General features: G+C 50.7%; 2 protein-coding genes across 3 annotated transcripts in view; one reads left to right on the plus strand and one right to left on the minus strand.

Moving 5' to 3' along the window:
* Positions 1 to 23,019, minus strand: part of LOC116815086 (uncharacterized) — a 669,588-nt gene that overhangs the window by 193,421 nt on the left and 453,148 nt on the right. The gene's annotated exons all lie outside the window — the stretch shown is intronic.
* The window catches only part of LOC116826845 (NACHT, LRR and PYD domains-containing protein 1b allele 2-like), a 29,815-nt gene continuing 14,163 nt past the window's right edge, over positions 7,368 to 23,019 (plus strand). The window contains exons 1-7 of one of the 2 annotated variants that reach the window (XM_032783859.2): positions 7,368 to 8,370; positions 17,117 to 17,173; positions 17,720 to 17,782; positions 18,113 to 18,169; positions 18,685 to 18,761; positions 20,431 to 20,495; positions 21,631 to 21,854. In XM_032783859.2, the coding sequence (XP_032639750.1) occupies positions 8,268 to 8,370; positions 17,117 to 17,173; positions 17,720 to 17,782; positions 18,113 to 18,169; positions 18,685 to 18,761; positions 20,431 to 20,495; positions 21,631 to 21,854 (646 nt within the window). In that variant the 5' untranslated portion in view covers positions 7,368 to 8,267. The remainder of the gene's footprint in view (positions 8,371 to 17,116; positions 17,174 to 17,719; positions 17,783 to 18,112; positions 18,170 to 18,684; positions 18,762 to 20,430; positions 20,496 to 21,630; positions 21,855 to 23,019) is intronic. The other variant, XM_032783860.2, reaches the window with a different exon arrangement.

Here is a 23,019-nt window from a genome sequence, read left to right on the forward strand (position 1 = left end):
ATCTGATGAGGTTCAGAAAGGACAAGTGAAGAGTCTTGCACTTAAGATGGAAGAATCCCAGGCACTGCTACAGACTAGGGACCGAATGGCTAGGCAGCAGTTCTGCAGAAAAGGACCTAGAGGTTACAGTGGACGAGAAGCTGGATATGAGTCAACAGTGTGTCCTTGTTGCCAAGAAGGCTAACAGCATTTTGGCCTGTATAAGTAAGGGCATTGCCAGCAGATTGAGGGATGTGATCATTCCCCTCTATTTGATATTGGTGAGGCCTCATCTGGAGTACTGTGTCCCTTTTTGGGCCCTATAGTGGGGCGGACTGCCCCACGCCCTGTGCGAGTGGGCTGGGGCAGGCCAGGAACCAATGGGAAAAGAGCTTATAGGGAGCCAGTTAGGGCCCAGATTGTAGACAGCCAATCAGGGCCAGGCTCAGAGCTATATAAAGGCTGCCCAGAGCTGGAGCAGTCAGTCTGTCCCAGGCCTTTGAAGGGAGAAGGTCAGTCTCCAAGGGGGAGGCTAGCACCGTGGACAGTGCAGTGCTGGGCAGGCTCAGGGAGGCTGGAAGGCTCTAGACCCTAGCTGCCAGGCTGCAGGCCCTGAAAAAGGAAGGGCCTAGCGGGTGCAAGAGGGCCGTAGGGGAAGCGGCCCAGGGAAACAGACGGTGGAGGAAAAGGAGGAGGACAGCGAGGCTAACGCCAGAGGGTCCCTGGGTCGGGACCCAGAGTAGAGGGCGGCCCTGGGTTCCCCGCCCGCTTCCTCCTTGCAGTACATCTAGCCACTAGCTGTGGAGACCACGCCAGGTCCCTGCCAAGAGGGATTAGACTTGGAGGGCAGGTGGTTGCATATTTCGGCTAGACTGTGGGACTGCTGACGATCGATTCCCCGGAAGGGGATGCAAATGGACTGATGGGCACTGCCGGAGGGCAGTGGCCTCGAAGAGGATGCCACCAAGCAAGGAATGACATGGGTCCAGAGACACTGACCGAGGACAGAAAAATGGATGGGATGCCACTAGGAGGGGGCGCTCCACTAGACAGAGCTAATTCCTGGAGTCACCAGCAGGAGGCACCAGGTGGCGAGTCCCCAACACGTTTACAGGCCCTGCACTACAAGAAGGATGTGGAAAAATTGGAAAGAGTCCAGGGGAGGGCAACAAAAATGATTAGGGCAATGGAGCACATGACTTATGAGGAGAGGCTGAGGGAACTGGGATTGTTTCTTCTGTAGAAGAGAAGAACGAGGGGGGATTTGATAGCTGCTTTCAACTACCTGAAAGAGTGTTCCAAAAAAGATGGATCTGGACTGTTCTAAGTCGTACCAGATGACAGAACAAGGAGTAAGTCGGGGAGGTTCAGTTTGGATATTAGCAAAAACTTTTTCACTAGGAGGGTGGTGAAGCACTGGAATGGGTTACCTAGGGAGGTGTTGGAATCTCCTTCCTTAGAGGTTTTTAAGGTCAGGCTTGACAAAGCCCTGGCTAGGATGATTTAATTGGTGTTGGTCCTGCTTTGAGCAGGGAATTGGACTAGATGACCTCCTAAGGTCCCTTCCAACCCTGATATTCTATGACATGTATTTTCACATTACCATACATCCCAGTCACAGATGTTTCCTCCGTTTCATGGCAGGCGATGACCACTATCAATACAGGGTGCTCTCCTTTGGTCTATCTACTTCACCTAGGGTCTTCTCCAAGACCTTCACAGTTGTCACACACACCTTCGGAAACAGGGAATAATGATTTTTCCATACCTCAACGATTGTCTCCTGAAAAGACCTACACAGATCGCTGCCTACATGATTTTCCATAAAGACAAAGTTTACCTTCACCCTCACCCAAAATTCCTTACTAAGGTGGTTCCAGTTTTCATCAAGCAATTTACTTAGCTACTTTCTTTCCAAAGCTCATAAACATAAAAATGAGGAAAAGTTCCACATTTGGATATCGAAAGAGCTTTTGCACTTTACCTTGATCTAACCAAGCCACTAAGATCAACCTTGCAACTATACACTGTGGCTGCAGATAGAATGAAGGGTAGTCCAGTGTCTGCAAAGAATCTCTGCTTCAATTTCCTCTTGCATTTTTTCATGCTATCACATGGCTAATGTGACTCCTCTTATCACTTATCAATGTGGGGTAGATTTAAACCCTGGCTTGCTGTGAACTAAATGTTTGTGTAGGCAAGTCTCAAACTAGAACTTGGTTAGTGTTTTTCAGATTTCAAAATTTTAATTTCAAAATTTACTCCCAATTTTAATGAGAGAAATTGTGGGAAATGTTTTTTTTAAAGTATGTACTAGCAAAAAATATATCAAGAAAAAAACAAACCTCTTTTTAATTTGTTTAACTAAGTTATTACTGTTAGAATTGTGAAAGCACCTACAGGTGTCCAGTCGGAGATTGGTCACTATAAAGCTGGTGGAAATGTGTCAGATTCCAACAGTTTTGAATTTTATTCAAGAATCTGGAGGAAAATTGGACCATTTTTACAATTTTATTCTCCTGTTTTTTGACTGGCTAAATTCAGTCTGGATGCCTTTGGAAAGATGTTGCTTGAAAGAGGTACAGGACGTGCTTCTAAATAGTAGAAAAGCCTTCCACTAGGAGAACTTACCTGGCAAAATGGAAAAATTTCTCCATCTGGTTCCTGAAACAACAAGGTGGCTGTTAGTTCCATCAGGGTTCATCTAGCAGCTATCTTGGCTTTCCACCCTGCTGTGGGTACAACCCTCCTACTTTTTCCATCCCAACGTCTATCAGGTTTTTAACACGTCTGGGCAGGTCATACCCACAGGTAAAGGACACAATTCTCCCGTGGGGCTTGAATGTATTACTAGCAAACCTGATGGATCCCCCTTTGAGCCGCTGGTGTCCTGTTTGCTGCTAAACCTGTGTATGAAAGTGGCCTGTTTGATAGTGATTATTTCAGCCAGGAGAGTTGGGGAATTATGGGATCTGATATCTGACCCTACCTACATGGTTTTCTATAAAGACAAAGTTTACCTTCAGCCTCGCCCAAAATTCCTTACTAAGGTAGTTTCCAATTTTCATATTAATCAAGCAGTTTCCTTACCTGCTTTCTTTCTAAAGCCTCATAAACATAATGATGAGGAATATTTGGATATTGGAAGAGCTTTGGGGTTTTATCTTGATCTAACTAAGACATTTTGATCGACCTTGCAAACGCTCGTTGCAGGTGAAGGCACAATGTCTTCCCAATGAATCTGTTCCTTGATTTCAGCTAGCATTTTTTCATGCTACCACTTGGCTAATGTGACTCCCCTGAGTAGGGTGTTAGCTCAAGCAACCAGGTCTCATGCAGCTTCTGCAGCCTCTCACTCATGTGCCTATCTTGGACATCTGTAAGGTGGCAGCTTGGTTATAAGTCCGTATGTTCATTTCTCACTATGACATCTCTCAGCAATCCAGGGACGATGCCAAATTTGGTCGTGTGATTCTCCAGTCCCTGTTCAAGTAGACTCCAAGCTCACATCCAGTTTGAACCGCTTGGGAGTCACCTACAGTGGAATGGCCGTGTACTGTCACTCGAGGAAGAAGAAATGGTTACTAACCGACTCGTACCTGTTGATCTTTGAGATGTGTTGCCATGGCCATTCCAGGACCTGCCCTCCTTCCCCTCTCTACAGCAATCTGTCCAGAAAAAAGTAACTGAGAGAGGTTGGGGGCAACTCCACCCTTTGTACCTGCACATAGTGGTGTGAGACTACAGAGGGTGCTCATGCAATCCTGATGGGTACCCCGGAGGGAAGAATTTCTGACAGCTGTGTACTGGTTGCACATAAACCTACAATGGAAGACCTTGGGCAACATATGTTCAAGAATAACAGTTACAACAAGGTTAATAACCGTATCTTTCCTCTTTCTGCCTGTCTGCCTTCTTTCCCCTTATTCTGTCTTACCCTTTGCTGTGTTCTCTCCCTCCTTACCCATTTTCCTGTCCCTCTGAGATATTCACAGAACACAAGTCACCTAGTAAGTGGGGAGGGGGAACATGAGCACCCCCCCCCCCATTTCCCTGTGCCAAGTAACACATGATTCCTAAAAATATTAGTTCAGGATTTATTTTCAATGACATTTCAGAGCAACATTTTCTCAAACGGCCTCGAGAAACATCAAAGTCACGTACTGGCGAAATCCTCCAGAATCGGGCATACATACTGAACGATGAGCAGTGCCAGACAATCAGAGCTGATCCAGTTCTCGTCCTAGCTCCCCAGGGCTGTATATATGTGAACTGTGTCCATGGGTGAATCCATGACAATGGGGGCAGGACGCATTTCACCCCCCACCCATGCAGAGCTCAGCAGCTGTCACTCTCACTGGGCTATGAGGGGATCCAGCCCATGTGGGGGAAGAGGGGGGGGTCTGGGCTGTAGGTGACTTGCCCTGTCTCACTTGTGCTCTCAGGGCTCCATGAAGAACCAGGGCCCCGTGTATCGCGCCTCCAAGGCTCACACTACGCTCCCGAGTGAGGGTAGCCAAAGCACCAGGCAGCTGGTGGGCTGGACACCACAGGAGAGATTGCAGTGCCCCATCATCTCCTCCCTGCATAGGCCCAACTTCCTGGGGCCATGCAGGGGCAGCAGCATCATTGCCCCCATGGCAGTGAGCTCCTGTCTCTTTAGCCAGGTCTTGAGGACTGGAAGGGACTTTGTCTGAGCTTAACCAATGGCTCTGATGAATTGCTGGGGGAGCCTGTGAGGGGCACTAGGACAGACCTTGCTCCCCCAAGGTCAGCCTCAGTCCTAGGGCATCCAGTCCCCCCAGCTATGTGGGCTCTGGGCATCCCCACCTAAGGCGTGAATTCCCCCTCCCTCCGAGGAAGTGGCTGGAGGGCCCCACTCTGTAGACAGGAATGTCCAACCACCACGTGTCCCCAGCAATTTTCCCCATCCCTACGCAGCTCTCCCCAGTGCCCGGATGCCAACAGAATCTGCCTTCCAGACGTCAAACCCTGGATGGTTTTTCCTTTCCTGTGATTGGCTGCTTGCCTCTCCCCCACCTGCCAGTCACAATCCTTTGTGCAATCACTGCTGTCCTTATTCTCTGGGATTGGCTGTTTGCTCCACCCCATCCCCCCATCACAGCCATATCCCCCTGCTGAGTTCACTCTCTTCCCCCACCCCACTCCTTTTCCTTTGCTGTTACATCCTTCCTCCCTTCCTCGCCTTTCCTCACTCCCTCACTCCAGTGGACCCATTCGTTCCTGCCATCCCCCCGCATCCTTACCCCTGCTTTGCCTCTTCCTACCACTGCTCCACCTCTTCCCCCGAGCCCTGCCCCTGCTTGCTCCTGTCTGCCCCCTTCCTCCCCTCCCCTGTTGCTCATACCTAAGGCAGGAAAAAACTGAGGTGTAGTGTGTGTGTGTGTGTTGTGCAGGGGAGTACAGTGTAGGAAGGGATGGATAGGGGGTGAGTGCTAGATAGCCACGTACCCTGATTCTAACCCCTTCAGAATTTGGGAGGCAGGATGGAGTTTGACCCAGGCCAAAACCTCAGATCAAATCTTCTTTACCAAAGAGGGCAGGGGTGTGAATTAAATCAGGCAGTGGTGGGTGGTGTCTAGAATGCGTGGTGGTGTTGCATTTACCTCCCCTTGCTCTCCACCCTTGAGCTCCTACCATCTTTGCTGGATGAGCAGCATTTCTCCCCATCCTTGCTTGTTTCTCTAACAAGGTCTGGATTACTCCTGCTGAAGAAGCAGGTGAGGGGAGAGAAGGGACCCTTGATCCCAGAGGAAGAGGCAGGGCCCACCCAGTGGTGGGGAATCACAGAAGTGTAGGACTGGAAGGGACCTCAGTATATCATCTAGTGCAGTGCCCTGTACTCAAGGAAGGATAAATCACAACTGGACCCTGACAGGTGTTTGTCTAACCCAAATGTGGGAGCTGGATTGAGGGGCTCCCACTGGCTAGGAGAGGAGGCCAGCAAGATCCCAGGGTTTGGGGTGGCCCCAGACAGGAGGAAGATCATCCCCCAATTTGACCCCTTGGCTCCGAGATGTCTTCTGTTTCAGTGAGTCAGTCTTTGTGCTCTCTCTTTCCCACTTGCTCTCTCTTGCAGGTGTAAGTACTTCGGCTCAGATGCCATCCACCAGCACCAGCCCTGCAGCTCCACTGAGTTATAAATCACCCAGCGGGATTAACCCTTAGTGAACCACACTGAAGGGCTGTGCAGGGGAGGAGGCTGTACCATGCACATGGACAGTGGGGTCAGCACATCCCCTTGCTCATCGGGAAGGGAGGGTGAGTCGAAGCACAGACTGTCTGGGAGTTCCCCCGGGGCAGGGCAGCTTTGCCCCATTCCTAGCTCAGGGCTCTGGCTAAACAGCCCTAGGTAGAATCTGAAGGAGCCTGGCATCCAAACCCCGTGTTTCAATGGGTGTTTTTATGTCCCTTGGCTCAGGGGAACATTTTGTGGAGCGGCATCGGGAGCAGCTGATTCAACGCGCCTCTTCAGTTGACAGAATCCTGCATATGCTTCATCGGCGTGAACGGTCTGATTTTATACACCGAAGCTCTCGACAAGCGACCAGATTTCTGCCCGCACAAAAGCTGAAGCGAAGCCATGACACGTGGCGCCAGGACCAGCCGTCCCCAGCGCTGAAGGCAACAAACGAAAACCTCACTGAAGAGCCAGAGGGTAAAATCAAACAGGGGAAAATAACTTCCAGCTGCACCTCCAGGGGGCTGCACCCCAAACCCCTCCTGACAGGATCACTAGCTGGGGTTGCCAAGTCCCCCGGACTAGATGCCATTTTGCGGCAATATCGTCCGGTCCAGGAGCGTTGGCAACCCGATAATTATCTCTGCTCTAGGCTTTAACTCCACTTGCTGGGGCTGGACGCTGTGTTTTAAGCAGCTGGGTAGTGCCAGGGCAGAAGTTGCAGCTTTAACTCTTCAGTGACCAAACTAGTGACTCTGAAAATATCCCGAGACTCCATGAATTCCAGTGAGCACTTCTGTGCTGCTATTGTATTATGTGGAAGTGTCTGGATGCTATGGCGATGGGGGGCAGGATGAAACTGATGACAGCATAGATCTGCAGAGCTGCCCTGTGTCAGGTTAAGTAGAAGGGGGTGGGGCAGAGAGAAAGCCGCTTCCCCAGACCTGGCGGGGGTGGGGGGTCCATAGGGGAAAGAGCCACTCTGCTGAGCCCCTGGCTGTTGGCACAGCTGATGGCACAGCAACAGGAGATCAGGTCTCAGCTCCACCCTCAGCTCCTCCTACTCTGGTTCTGACACCCTCGGGCCTGCTTCATCTGTGGACTGGGTCCCTGCAAAGATGGCAGAGGGAGCAGTGGGCTAGAAGGAAGGGATCTCAGGCATAGGCTCTGACTTGGTGGGTGTTTTTCATGCTCCATCCCAGAGGCAGCAGCATTCCAGTGCAGAGCAGGTGATCTCATCTGTACAGCTTGGAAAGTGCTTGGGGATTGCTCTGGGTGAAAGGCACCAGAGGGATGTTTTGTTCTGAAGAACTAGATTGTGTCCTGTCCCTGCTGGTTGTGTGTGTTTGGGGGGAGGGGGGAAATGGAGGGGGGGGGCAAACACACATAGGAGTCTTGTCCCTTGTGTGCCGTGTGCGAGGACTGGGGATGGGTACAGCCCCAGCACTCCAGGGAGCAGAGGGGCAGCTCTCGGTGTGACCCTGGGGGACAATTCACCTTGTCAGGGTTTTTAAGGGGTAGGGAGGAGGTGGAGCCAGGACTTGCATACCACCCACTGGCCTGTGGAGCACTAAAATCAGGAATTGCAATTTATTTTTAAAAAGTAACTTTCCTCAGAGCAGAGATTTTCAAACTGTGGAGCAGCCTCCCCCCGCCACTCACCTCAGCGGGCTACACAGTTTGTTGGTCAATGTCAACATCCCCCGCGACTGTTCCCATTTCTGCGCTTGGCAGCCTCTGCGCCCAGCGCTGGCCACCCTGAAAACCCAAGGGAAGAGGGGCCAAGGGACAGGTATTGTCCCAGCACTAGCAGCTGCAACAGCCACCATCTCTATTGGGGAGGCCACCAGGGACTCTGCAAGTGGAAAGCTGCACACAGGGCTAGTGACTGTCCTGCCACCAGATCCCTTTGCCAACCCTGGCCCTTCCACAGCTCCAGGGCACAGAGCCCAGTCCTCTGCTGGAAAGAACCTGCACAGGACAAGCGAATGGGGCTTCACCTAAGGGCTGGGGTCAGCAGGGAACTGTTCAGCAGCTGTCTGCTCCCCTCCTGACCCAGTCCTTTCAGCTCAGCGGTTTGTTTCTCATGCGCACAGGGGCAGGTGGGGGGACAGTCAGGGAGTTGAGTGTAGACAGCCGAGACGACCCTACCGCTGCAGGGTCCAGTTGCCTTCCTCTAGTGCAACACGGTAAGTACCTTCCCCCAGCAAGTACCAGGTACCTCTTGTGGGTACAGAGCATCCCTTTCCCCTGCCGGCTTAGAAAAAGGTGGTGGTGGAGTGGGGGAGGGAGGCAAATTTGCAAGCAACCTGAATTTCCAGAGGGGCTCAGCAAAAAAAAAAAAAAAAATCAGTTTGGGAACCTCTGAGTTGGAGAGTTGCAGGCTAGTGTGCTGTACATTTATACCCATTTGCCAGGCACCAACAGGCCATCCAGACAAGCCCTCTAACATGCGTATTGGCCCATTGCAGCCAAAGGTGCTTCTTCCCTCACCATACAAATGGGGCCAGTGAATTTGCTCTTTATTCATGACAACCCCAGTTTGACAGAAGTAATGAGGGTTGTGCTCAGCCTCAAAAACCAGTTGATTCATGCTTGGCTTTCACTCCCTGACCCAATTCCCTTTTGTGCAGAGTCGCTGCGTGGCTGATAGCCAGCTGCCACGTCCCATCCCAGACTTGGCTGCATTTCAGCACTGGGTCAAAAGCAAGTGTGTGTGAGGCAGGGCTGAGGGGAACAGATACTGGGCTAGATGGGCCCATGAGTCTGATGTGGCGTGGCAGGCAGCAGGTGGGATCCCAGATTAGATGGGCCTATTGATCTGGTCCAGTTCTCGTCCTAGCTCCCCAGGGGGGTGTATCTATTAACTGTGTCCATGACAGAGGGGGCAGGATCCCTTTTCCCCACTGCCTCATGCAGAGCTCAGCAGCTGTCACTCGCCATGGGCTATGAGGGGATTCACCCATAGGGGGCTCTGGGCTGTGGGTGACTTGCTCTCTCTCATTTGCTCTCCAGGCTCCATGAAGAACCTGGGCCCCATGTCTCAGGCCTCCATGACTCACAGTACATTCCTGGATGAGGGCAGCCAAGTCGCTGGGCAAGCTGCTGGGCTAGACACCACACCAGGTATTTCAATGCACTGTTTCAGCTCCTATCTCCCTCTCAGTCCGCCTCCATTACTGTGGGCAATGGAGGGGCAGCAGCAGCATGACTTCTATGGTGGTGAGCTCCTGTCTCTTTAGCCAGGTCTTGAGGACTGGAAGGTACTTTGTCTGAGCTTAACCAATGGCTCTGATGAATTGCTGGGGAGAGCAGTGTGGGGTGCTGTGACAGACTGTGGTTCCCTAAGAACAACCTCAGGCCTAGGACATCTGGTTTCTCCAACTATGTGGGCTCTGGGGATCTCCATCTAGGACCCAGTTTCCCCCTCCTGCCCTGGAAGTGGCTGGAGGGGGTGAGGCCCAGCTGGGCACCCCACTTCTGTCTTACCCTTTGCTGTGTTCTCTCCCTCCTTACCCATTTCCCTCTCCCTCTGAGATATTCACAGAACACAAGTCACCTAGTATCTCGGCACAATTTCAGATTCTCCCTCCACATCCCAGGTGATCACTGCCTCATTCCCAGCCCTTTGTTCCCATCCATTTCAAACTCTCTCTCTCTCTCTCTCTCCCCTAACCTAGGCCTCTCCCTCCTCTGTCTCCACTGCCCCCTCTATCCACACCCATCCGCCCTACCGTATACCTACTCACCACTTCCTCGATCCCCCCACATTCCTTCTGCCCCTCCTCAACCAAATACCACACACACCTCACTCCCAGCATGTCCCTCTGTGCGCTGAGGAGCTGGGAAAGTGATGGTGACTCCTCAAGGCACGATCCATCTTGGAGCTCCCCCCTGGGCCAAGACAGTTTTACCCAAAGCCCTGCTCAAGGCTGTGGCCAAACAGAACCAAAAAAGGGTGAGGGTGAGGGGGAGGGATAAGTGGGGAGGGGGAACATGAGCACCCTCCCCCCATTTCCCTGTGCCAAGTAACACATGATCCCTAAAAACATTAGTTCAGGATTTATTTTCAATGACATTTCAGAGCAACATTTTCTCAAATGGCTTCAAGAAACATCAAAGTCACTTACTGGCGAACTCCTCCAGAATCGGGCATACATACTGAACGATGAGCAGTGCCAGACAATCAGAGCTGAGAAAACCAGCCAGGAGAAGATGCGGAAGCTGTACGAGCTGGTGCCAAGCTGGGACAAATGGCAGAAGAACCGGCTCTACCAGGCACTGATGGAAACAAACAGAGACCTGGTTAAACAACTGGAGAGTAAATAAATGACATCAGAGAAATCCGCTTCCCATGCTCGTCATCATGAACCCTGATCCCATCTCAAGGGGGACACTAGATCACCTCTCTGGCTGTTTATCCCTCACCCAGCACTGCAGCATCAGAGCTGGGCACGGATTATTACGTCACCCTCATGACACTATAATGTGCAGTGAGCCTGTGGGAGCGTTTGCCCCCACGTCTGAGATTATTTGGTGCTGTTGGGTCCATTCCAGACAGAGCCGGCTCTGGTTGCACAGTGCAGAGCTGGGCTGCACGTTGCCCTATTGGCTGGGTCTCAGTTCCGCTCCCCTTCCCATCCACAGGAGCTACACACCCACTCCTGATTGGGGGATTGGGTCCCTGGGGGTTGCTTTGGTTTGTTATGTAGGTTGGGGTATTTGTAACATTCAGTCAGATTGTAATCCCTCCAGAATATGGGAGGGGGTGAAGTTTGGCTCAGGCCAAAACCCCAGATCCAATCTCTTTAACCAAAGAGGAGAGGGGTGTGAATTAAATCAGGCAGTGGGGGGTGGAACTAGAGTAAGTGGTGGGGCTATACTTACCTTCCCCCTCCTCTCTACCTGGGACCCCCTACCTTCTTTGTTGGATAAGTGACATTTGCCCCCATCCCTGCTTATGCCTCTTTCAGGGTCTGGATTCCTTGTGGTGACGAAGCAGGTGAGGGGAGAGAAGGAACTCTTGGTCCCAGAAAGAGGGGCAGGGCCCGCCCAAGGGTGGGGAATCACTGAATCACTGTGTGTGTGACCCTGGGGGACAATTCACCCTGGGAGAGGTTTTCAGGGAAAGGGAGGAGTTGGAGTCATGGCCCTGCATGCCCCCCACCACCCTGTGGAGAATTAAAATCAGCAATTGCCATTTATTTTAATGAAATGTCTCTCTGCAGGGAGACACTTCGTTGACCGGCACCGAGAGAAGCTGATCCAGCGAGTCTCAGAAGTGGACAGAGTCCTGAAGCTACTTTGGGGGCACATGCTAACCCCTGAGCAATACCAGAGCATCAGCACTGGGAGATCCAATGTGGAGAAAATGCAGAAGCTGTATGAGCTAGTGCCGAGCTGGCGGAGGGATCAAAAGGACTGGCTCTACCGGGTACTGTGGATAACAAACAGAGCCCTTGCTGATGAGTGTGCAGGTAGATAACTATAATCTCTTTCCTCAAGGCAGAGTTTTCAAACTGTGGGGCACATTTCCCGCCCCCCCTCACCTTGGGAGGGTGTGAAGGAACATTTGGGGCATGAGGGGCAATGCCGGTGGCTAATGCCAGTTCCACACTGAGTCACCTCAGTGGGGACACCCAACCTGTGGGTTAGTTTCAAAACCCACCATGACTGCACCGATTTCTGCCCCCCGGCAGCCTCCCCGTCCAGCGCTGTCCACCCTGGGAACCCAACACGGGAGGAGCAGGCATTGACCCTGCCATAGCAGCTGCAGTTACCCTTCTGTACTGGGGAGGCCACCAGGGACTCTGCAAGTGGAGAGTAGCACCACAGGTCTAGTTATTTTCCTGCCACCAGAGCCCCTTGCCGACCCCAGCCCTTCACCACAGCTCCAGGGCACAGAGTCCTGTCCTTTGCTGGAAAGAGCCTGTGCAGCGCAAACAGATGGGGCTGCGCTCAAGGGCCGGGGACAGCAGCGTACTCTGTTCCACAGGGCGCCAGTGCTCAGTGGGTGCAGCTGTCTGCTCCCCTCCTGACCCTGGCCTTTCAGCTCAGCCCTGCTTCTTTCCCATGAACACAGTCGTGGGTAGGGGACAGGCAGAGATCTGAGTCCAGGCACCCAAGACCACCCTAACCACTGCAGGGAGCAGAAGGCTTACTCAACTGCCACATGGTGAGTACCCCCCCCCGGCAGGTACCAGACACCCCTTGTGGGTACAGGGCACCCCTGTCCCCTTAGAAAACGGGGGGCATGCATGTGACTTGACTCTCCAGAAGATGGTTCATCATAAAAAAGTTTGGGAACTTCTACGTTAGAGAGTTGCAGGCTAGTGTGCTGTAGGTTTACACCGGTTTGCCACGCACTGACTGGCCATATGGACAAGCCCATTAACATGTGTATTCACCCATAGCAGCCAAAGGTCCTTCTTCCCTTAATGTACCAATGGGCCACTGTATTTGCTCTTTATTCCCAACTGCAGTTCCACAGCACTCAATTCAAGATTCACTTTCACTTCCTGCCGCGGTTTGGGTTTTGGGCAGTGTCGCTGTGTGGCTGTTTGTCAGCTGCCACATCCCATCCCAGAAGTGGCTGCATTTTTAGGTTAAAAGCAATTCTGTGGGTGGGTGAGTGGCAGGGGACAACACATACTGGGCCAGATGGGCCCATGAATCTGATCTGGGGTGGCAGGCAGCAGGTAGGGTTCGAGGTTAGATGGGCCAATTAATCTGATGCAGTTCTCGTCCTAGCTCCCCAGGGCTATATATATGTTAACTGTGTCCATGGGTGAATCCATGACAAATGGGGCAGGATGCATTTTCCTCAATGCCCCATGCAGAGCTCAGCAGCTGTCACTCTCACTGGGCTATGAGGTGATCCAGCCCCTGGGGGGCTCTGGACTGTAGGTGACTTGCCCTCTCTGACTTGTGCTCTCTGCGCTTAATCAAGAACCAGGGCCCCCTGTGTCAGGCCTACAAGGCTCACACTATGCTCCCGGGTGAGGGCAGCCAAAGCACCAGGTGAGCTGGTGGCCTGGACACCACACCAGAGATTGCAGCCTCAGTCCTAGGACACCTCCAGTCCCTCTGTTTATGTGGGCTCTGGGAATCCCCATCTAGGGAGCAAATTCCCCCTCTCACCCTGCAAGTGGCTGGAGGGAGTGAGGCCAGCCTGGGCACTCCGTAGACAGGAATGTCTGCCCCCCATATGTCGCCGGCTATGTCCCCATCCTTAGGCCAGTTCTTCCCAGTGCCCGGGTGCCAGCAGAATCTGCCTGCTACAATTCAAACCCTGGATGGGTTTTCCTCTCCTCTGATTCGCTGCTTGCCTCTCCCCTCTAGCCAATCACAATCCTCCGTGCCTCATTGCTGATCTTATTCTCTCGGATTGGCTGTTTGCTTCACCCCATTCTCCCATGACAGCCATGTCCCCACTGCTGAGTTCACTCTCTTTGCACCCCCCCCACCCCATGCTCCTTTTCCTTTGCTGTTACTTCCCTCCTCCCTTCCTCACATTTTCTTGCTCCAGTGGAACCATCCGTTCCTGTCGGTCCCTCCTCATCCATCTCTGATAATTGTGACCCATGCTCCCTCCCTTTGTGATAGAAAGGATCATAGGTGGTGCATGAGTCTATGGCCCTGCCCCTTGCTCTGCCGCGAGGCCCTGCCCCTCCTCTGCCTCTTCCCCCGAGCTCTGCCCCTGCTTGGTCCTGTCTGCTTCCTTCCCCCCACCCCAGTGCTCATCCTTAAGGCAGGAAAATACTGGGAAGATATAGTCTGTGTGAGGGGGTTGTGCAGGGGTATTCTGTGTGTGCGTGGTAGGGGGAGGTTGTGCAGGGGGGTATAGTATGGGAAGAGATGGGTACTGGGAGAGTGCTAGACAGTCACGTAGCCTGATACTCCATGATCCCCTCCTTCTGTGCCCCCTCCCCCATTTATTTCCCTGCAGAGGGTGGTCTGGGAAAGTGCAGCCTGGCTCCCGGTTGTCCAGAAATTCAGCCCCCCTCCACCTTGAGGCACAGACTGTCCGGGAGCTCCCCCTGAGGCAGGGCAGCTTTACCCCAACTCCAGTTCATAGCTCTGGCTCAACAACACGAAGACCAAGCTGAAGGAGCCTGGCACCCAAACCCCATGTTTCAGTGAGGTGTTTTTATGTCCCTCTGCTCAGGGGAACATTTCGTGGATTGGAGCCGGGAGCAGCTGATTCAGCATGTCTCCTCTGTTGATGCCATCCTAGATGTGCTTCATAGGGTCAAGTCACAACAGGAAATACAGATCCCAGGTGAGCTGATGCAGAGCTGTGGTGTGAGGCACCAGAACCTGGTGCCACGTACCTGGTGCTGAAGGCAACAAAAAAAAGCCTCACTGAAGAGTTAGAGGGTAAAATCAAATATGGGAAATAACTTCCCATTGCACCCCCAGGTGGCTGCACCCCAAGCCACTCCCGACAGGGTCACTAACTCTCCTCTCTGGGTTTTTTATACCTCAGCCATCACTGCGGTACAGGGGCTGCGCTAAGATTTTAAGCAGCAGGGTAGTGCCAGGGCAGGAGCTGCAGGTGGGCTGTAAATCACCCAGTAGCTTTAAATCTTCATTGGCCATAGCAATGACTCTGAAAAGAGACCGAGACTCCATTTAGCCCTTCACAACAGCTCCAGGGCACAGAGCCCTGTCCTCTGCTGGAAAGATCCTGCACAGGGGAAGCAGATGGAGCTGTGCTCAAGGTCCAGGGACAGCAGGGAACCCTGTTCAGCAGCTTCTGCCCTCACTATACCAATGGGGCCACTGTATTTGCTCTTTATTCCCACCCTCAGTTCCACAGAACTAATGAAGGTTGTGCTCATGATTGGCTTTCACACTCTGTCTCCAATTCCTTTTTCTGACAAAGGAAACGCAGTGGATCTAATTTACCTCAATTTCAGTAAGGCATTTGCTACGGTTCTACATGGGGAATTCTTAGCTAAACTGGAAAAGATGGGGATCAATATGAAAATTGAAAGGTGGATAAGGAACTGGTTAAAGGGGAGACTACAATGGGTCGTACTGAAAGGTGAACTGTCAGGGTGGAGGGAGGTTACTAGTGGAGTTCCTCAGGGATTGGTTTTGGGACCAATCTTATTTAATCTTTTTATTACTGACCTTGGCACAAAAAGCAGGAATGGGCTAATAAAGTTTGCGGATGACACAAAGCTGGGAGGTATTGCCAATACAGAGAAGGACCTGGGATATCATACAGGAAGATCTGGATGACCTTGTAAACTGGAGTAATAGTAATAGGATGAAATTTAATAGTGAAAAGTGCAAGGTCATGCATTTAGGGATTAATAACAAGAATTTTTGTTATAAATTGGGGACACATCAGTTGGAAGTAACAGAGGAGGAGAAGGACCTCGGAGTATTGGTTGATCACAGGATGACTATGAGCTGCCAATGTGATATGGCCGTTAAAAAAGCTAATGCGGTCTTGGGATGCATCAGGCGAGGTATTTCCAGTAAAGATAAGGAGGTGTTAGTACCGTTATACAAGGCACTGGTGAGACCTCATCTGGAATACTGTGTGCAGTTCTGGTCTCCCATGTTTAAGAAGGATGAATTCAAACTGGAACAGGTACAGAGAAGGGCTACTAGGATGATCCGAGGAATGGAAAACCTGTCTTATGAAAGGAGACTCAAAGAGCTTGGCTTGTTTAGCCTAACCAAAAGAAGGCTGAGGGGAGATATGATGCTCTTTATAAATATATCAGAGGGATAAATATCAGGGAGGGAGAGGAATTATTTAAGCTTAGTACCAATGTGGACACAAGAACAAATGGATATAAACTGGACACTAGGAAGTTTAGACTTGAAATTAGATGAAGGTTTCTAACCATTAGAGGAGTGAAGTTTCTGGAACAGCCTTCCAAGGGGAGTAGTGGGGGCAAAAAAGACATATCTGGCTTCAAGACTAAGCTTGATAAGTTTATGGAGGGGATGGTTGATGGGATAGCCTAATTTTGGCAATAAATTGATCTTTGACCATTAGTGGTAAATATCCCCAATGGCCTGTGATGTGATGTTAGATGGGGTGGGATCTGAGTTACTACAGAGAATTCTTTCCTGGGTGCTGGCTGGTGAGTCTTGCTCACATGCTCAGGGTTTAGCAGATTGCCATATTTGGGGTTGGGAAGGAATTTTCCTCCAGGGTAGATTGGCAGAGCCCCTGAGGTTTTTTGCTTTCCTCTGCAGCATGGGGCACGGGTTGCTTGCTGGAGGATTCTCTGTATCTTGAGGTCTTTAAACCACGATTTGAGGACTTCAGTAACTCGGACGTAGGTTAGGGGTTTGTTACAGGAGTGGGTGGGTGAGAGTCTGTGGCCTGCATTGTGCAGAAGATCAGACTAGATGATCATAATGGTCCCTTCTGACCTTAGTCTGTGATTCAGTGATATGATTCTGCAGTGTCTCTGTGTGGCTGTTTGCCAGCTGCCACATCCCATCCCAGAAGTGGCTGCATTTCAGCACTAGGTTTAAAGCGTGTGTGTCATGAACTAGCAAAAAATACATCAAGAAAAAAGCACACCTCTTTTTTTAAACTTTTAATTTTTTTTAACCAAGTTATTACTATTAGAATTGTGAAAGCACCTACAGGTGCCCAATCAGAGATCAGTCTCTATAAGGCTGATGGAAATGTGTCAGATTCTAACAATTTTGAATTTTAATGAAGAAGCTACAGGAAAATTCAGCCATTTTTGCAATTTCATTTTCCTGTTTTTTGACTGTCTAGATTCAAAATGACTGAAGCAAAAAGGTTAAATCTGACTTGTACTGTAGATCTCACTGAGATCCAGACATCAATCCCAGTTTGAAAAAAAACCACTGGCTTCCTTTATAAAGTGCTATGAGACCTAATGAGGAAAAATGCTATATTGCCCTCTTTCTCATCTATAGGACATTCAGGTCACATGGATGTTCCTCATGATCAAATTTCCACTAGAGAACTGACATCAGCATCAGGTGAGTGAGCACAATTGCCCAGGTGGTTGGAACATGCCCCAGTGGAAATTCACTGCAGAGTTGGACAAAAACAGTTCCAGGCCTGGGTGTCACAACACTGTTGCTTCAGGGGCTTGGGCTAATATTCTAAAGTCCTTCTGGATTTTTCCCTAAGGAAGGTGCCACATGGTGCTGGGATTGGATCTATTTTCCTCAGCCTGGATTAGACATGGGCAGTGTCCTGGATTTCACCACCTCTGACTTCTTAAAATACCAGTTTTCAAGCTATTCACCTCCTCCTGTATGAGTGCAGAGCTAAGGTGATTTGGGGATATCTTGAGTGACCCCACTAAGGTCAACAGAGTTAGGACCAGGTTCTGATCTCAGTGACCGTGGGGTTAGTCCATTTGGAGTCACTCGAAAATTATGTCATTGTATCTGAGATCAGAATCTAGCCCTGACTCCATTGTCATCAGTGGGGTCACTCTGGATTTACATCAGGGTCATTGAGATCAGAACCTGGCTCAGATTGTTTGGAATTTTGTCAGTTTCCATTTTTCTTTTCAGGATTCACCAGTGAAGAGACTGAATCCGACTCCAGTTCTGCTGCAGGGACAAAGGGGGCAGGAGGTGGGTAGAGCAGAATATAGCTCTGCTCCTATTTATCTAACATGCCCACTGGCCCATTGCAGCCAACGGTGCTTTTGTCTTCACAGGACCAGTGGGGCCCCTATTTGCTCTTTCTTCCTGACAATCACAATGCTATACAAGCGAGTGGCCTCAAAGTCCTGTTGATTCAGGCTGTGCTTTCACTTCCTGTCCCAAGCTCCTATTTGTACAGCTGTTAGCCAACTGCTGTGTCCCACCCCAGAGGTGGCTGCCTGTATATTCCTTGAAAGCAATTGACATGGAAAGGGCTGGGGAAAGATGACAGTATCTTAATAATTCATCCATCCCCAGGGATCATCTGCCAACAGACCCTCCTAACCTCCACTGATTCTGTGGCAGTAGCTTCAGGTAAGTGAGGTTGAAACTGACTGGGAGGTGGGGAGGGGGTGGTTTGATGGACCTCGCTCATGGTGGAGCAGAGAGCAACCAAACAGTCCCCTTGGCCTCTAGCTCTGACCATCTCCTGATCAGACTCTGCCACTGCCCCCATCTCCTGCATCAGGTTTAATCTCCAGTGCCTGCAGGATCTGACTGGGCTCCCCCTCCCATCACTCCCTCAACGCACATCCTTCCCTCTCCTCTTTACACCATGATCCCCTTCCCTGACCCCATCTGCCCCACCCCAGCCTCTCCTCCAATGCAGAGCTCTTCCCACAGGCCTCATGAGCCCAGCGTTCCCTACATAGCAGAAGCTTTGGAGTTGGGCAGACACACAGAACAGACCCGTCTGCAGGGCAGTTTGTCAGTGGAAATTCCCAGGTCCCATCACTCTGATTCAGGGATGGAGGTGGGGAGGGGGCTTGTTGTTTGGTGCTGCAAGAATGTGACACATGAAAGGGCATTTACCCCCCTCTCTGCCACAGGTGAGACCAACTGGAGTCAGAGTCCCACTGCCTGCCTCAGGGGACAGCACAAATGTAACTGGTGTGCCAGAGAGGAGGTGGGGCTTGTGGTCTTGCTTTCTCTCCCCGTCCCCCACCCTGTTTGTCCGTTGGGCTATTGATCTCCCTTGAAATTTGTCTCTCTCAACTCTATCCCTGAGAATATTCTCCCTGCCTCTTCAGACCTGAGGCATCTCGGTCACCTGGGAAATGCCCCAGCTGATCACTGGTTCCCTCTGCCAGCCACACTGCCACGGTCCCAGGCCAAAGAAAGAGCCCCCAGTTTGCCCACAGCTGCCCATGTTCCTTCCTCGCCAGAGCTATTCACTTACCAGAAAAACCTACCTGAACACAGAAGCAAGGTTTCCCAGAGGTATTTCGTGCCCTTTCAGCATGCCAAACTCAGCAAAACTCAAACGTGTAAAAACCAGAAAATACAGCCTGAAGGTACCTGCCCCCACAACCTTAACTCCACCCTTTTTTGGACACTGTCCCAATATGTCCATTCTTGCATTCTGCCTTTACTGATAGTGCACATCACATATATAGCGCTGAGGCAAACACACGCTGTTTGTCAAGCTAGATTTTCTTTTTGGTAAGATCTTGTCATGACCTACAGGTGTCAGACCCAGGTCTACAGGGGAGCAGCCACCCTCCAACCCTCCACCTGACAGCCTACTGATGTTGGCTTACCTAGGACCCATGAAGCTCAGCTCCAGCATGAGGCTCTGCCCCTGAGATCCAGTTAGCAGTGCCCCAAAACTGCAGACTGCCCAGTGGCCCTACTTCAGCCAGCAGCAGGAACAGAAAGCTGTCTGAATGACTGGGCCCCACTCTGGAATGTGTGCATTGTGCTCCTTGATTTCCTGGCAGCCAGATCCAGCTTGACTCTTCATATCTGGCTTATGATTTCTGACCTCCAGTTTGTCTCCTGCTTCTGATCTCTTGGTATTCTGACCTAGCTGGCTNCCCCGACTTCATTGGTTGTGTGTCCACACCATCACATTTATTTATGTTCCCTCCACCAACAGCTTTACAGTCCCAGGCAGCAATGCTGTTTGCAGTGTCCCCTGGGCTTTCTGTCCTTCCCCTTGATCTAAGAGGAGCAGAGCTCTCCCTCTTCTAAGGTCTTTGTGAAACTAGGCAGCTAGACATCTCTCCTCCCTTCGTTTCCTTCTGTGCCTTTCTGATCAGTCTTGAATTGATGGGCTAATTGGCTCTTTAGTAATCACAACTAATTAGATAATTAGTTTCCATTACCCCAGTCTGGCTTCTCCAGGGGAACTAATAGGTTTCAGAATGATCAGAGCACACACTCGCCTGTGAACTCCAAGCATTCTGTCCCACTCCCACATGAGCTATTGGGTGACAGTCACTCTGTCAAGTGACTGAGACCCTCGTGTAATGATCCTGGCCTTGGTTTGAGCCTTATCTGTGGGGGGAAATACATGGATAGAATTCATGAGCTATAGGCAAACCATTGTTAGGGGGCTGTATCTTAGGAACCTGTGATCAATTGGATCACTAACCATCTTCAACCATCACTCCCACAAGGAACACCAAATTTCAAGGCAATCTGAATAACCATGTAGATTTTAGTGGATTTAGAAGACTCAAGCTTAAACAGAAAGCGGATGTAAACCTTAGCTAGAGCAGTCCTGACAGTCCACTATAATCTTGTGGGGAATCCCCAGTGGGGCTGAGTTAATGCCTGTTCCTGTGTTTTAGGATCTTCCAGAAGAAATAAAACCAGAGATTATTTGGGACTTAGATCGGAACCAGGAAACGTACAGGTGAGAACTGGGGCTGGGAGATTGGTTTCATCCCCTCTGCAGCTGTCTGCCTCTGGGAGCGCAGGTCAGACCCTATCACACAGGACACAGCATCCCATGGGGACAGGATCAATATAAACAGATACAGTCAATACAATCAGTACAACAAACAGAGTAAATCACTGTTAAGTGTGGTGTAGATCAGTGGTTCTCAAAGCCGGTCGGCTGCTTGTTCAGGAAAAGCCCCTGGCGGGCCGGTTTGTTTACCTGCTGTGTCCGCAGGTTCGGCCGATTGCAGTTCCCACTGGCCATGGTTCGCCGCTCGAGGCCAGTGGGGGCTGCGGGAAGGGCGGCCAGCACATCCCTCGGCCCGTGCCGCTTCCCGCAGCCCCCGTTGACCTTGGATGGTGAACTGCGGCCAGTTGGAGCCGTGATAGGCCGAACCTGCGGACGCGGCAGGTAAACAAACCGTCCCGACCCGCCAGGGGCTTTCCATGAACAAGTGTTGGACTGGCTTTGAGAACCATTGGTGTAGATCAGGCTGACTCCTTCACTGGAGAGGACCCGTCTATTTTAATGGAGTAAACACTTTAGTACTTTCTGCCAACTCACAGCACAGGGTGAGGAATTCGAGCCTTTGTACGTTATAAGAGGAACCTCTGAAATGTATTAATGACTGAGAACAGGGGGTCTAGTAGGTCAGAGCAGGGGGATTGGGAATCAGGACTCCTGGGTTCTGGGCTTAGCTATAGGGGAGCCTGGTGTTGAGAGCAGAGGAACAGAACTCCTGGATTCTGTCCCTGACTCTGCCACTGATTGTCTGTATGTCCTTAGTAGCAACTAACTGCCCCTCCCCTGTGTTCCTCAACTTCCCCCTCTGTCAGATGTTACATACCTATCTCCCAGTGGGATTTACAATGATTAATTTATTAACAACTGTAAAGCACTTTGGAGTCCTTGGACCCTAGGTGCTAGAGAAGGGAAAAGGAGTTTTACTAACTTGCCCCATCTTCCTCCTCATATATATATATAAAGAAAAGACCATGATAAATGGCAGTGATATCACCTGTTACAAGGTAGACCAAAAGCCGGTCTGGTTCTATGTAGCGTTGTCTAATCCTGCTCTCCCCTCCCATTGTCAACCTCGGATACGCAGGGTTCATTTCTCTAGGGCAGGCTGGTTCTGTTGCCCTGAAACTGAACTGGAGTTCGAGGTGAGGGCAGCAGTGACCATCCAATATGGATACAGCTCCTGGAGGGAGCATCTGACTGAAACGCAGAAGAATCAATGGATGGTGGCTGGCCCTTTGTTTGACATCAGAGTGGAACCAACTGAGGCTGTGGCAGCCGTTCACCTCCCGCACTTCCTGTGTCTCAGAGGTACCATGTGACTTTAATCACCATTGTAATAGTATTAACAATAAGGGTAATCTTGATTGCAACCTTAAAGCAGAATGGCCCAGTGAATAGTGCCTAGGAGTCATAATCACACTCTTAAAGAACATCATAATCACAGCTATTAATATAACGACACGTTAAAAGAATGTTAAGGTTGCAAAGTCGAGCATTCAATAGTTAGGAAATGCTGGAATTAAGGCTGCCTATGCAATCTTAATTCAGTCCCCTCTGTGATTAGCTGTTAGCAATAGTAAGATGTCATCTTCTATGTGGATCAGACACTAGCAGGGAGTGGGGACACACACTTATCCCAGTGGTATCACAATGATTTGCTGACAGCCGAAGAATGTTGAGAATTGGGAATATAGAATTACATTCCAGGCTCTGGAGGGGACACAGACCTGTCTGGTCACAGACCTTTCTGCCTCCATCCTTCCCATCCTGTCCCTGTTCCAGTCCTGTCTCTCCACTCCCCTCCAACTACTTGTTTCAGTTTCCTTGCCTAGCCAGACCTAGTCTTTTCCAACTGCCCCCCAAATCTGATCCCCCTCTCTTCCACTACCTGTTCCCAGTCTCTGTGGCCCACCCTCAGGCTCCTCATCCCATCCTGCTCTCTCTGCCTCTCCCCCAGATCTGACTTTTGTCCCATTGATTTCCAGTCAGAAGGCCTCATCCTCTGCGGTGCCTCGATGCTCACAAGGGGGCATTGATAGCACAAGAGAGACAGGCTCTCTGCTCTCAGTTCTGGTGACACAGTCGTCCTTGGGTATTGAGCGGATGAGTTCCAGGGAGAGCACAGCTCAGCACCTGCAGCCCCACGTTGGAGCATGCCCAGTGCAGAAGAGCATAACGAGTGGGATCCCACAGGGATCAGTTCTGGGTCCAGTTCTGTTTGATATCTTCATCAGTGATTTAGTTGATGGCATAGTGAGTACACTTATAAAGACTGTGAATGATACCAAGCTGGGAGGGGTTGCAAGTGCTTTGGAGGGCAGGATTAAAATTCAAAATGATCTGGACAAACTGGAGAAATGGCCTGAGGTAAACAGGATGAAATTCAGTAAGGACAAATGTAAAGTACTCCACTGAGGAACGAACAATCAGATGCACATGTACAAAATGGGAAATGGCTATCTAGGAAGGAGTA

This window comes from Chelonoidis abingdonii, chromosome 4, assembly GCF_003597395.2.
Source record: "Chelonoidis abingdonii isolate Lonesome George chromosome 4, CheloAbing_2.0, whole genome shotgun sequence".
NCBI lineage: Eukaryota > Metazoa > Chordata > Testudines > Testudinidae > Chelonoidis > Chelonoidis abingdonii.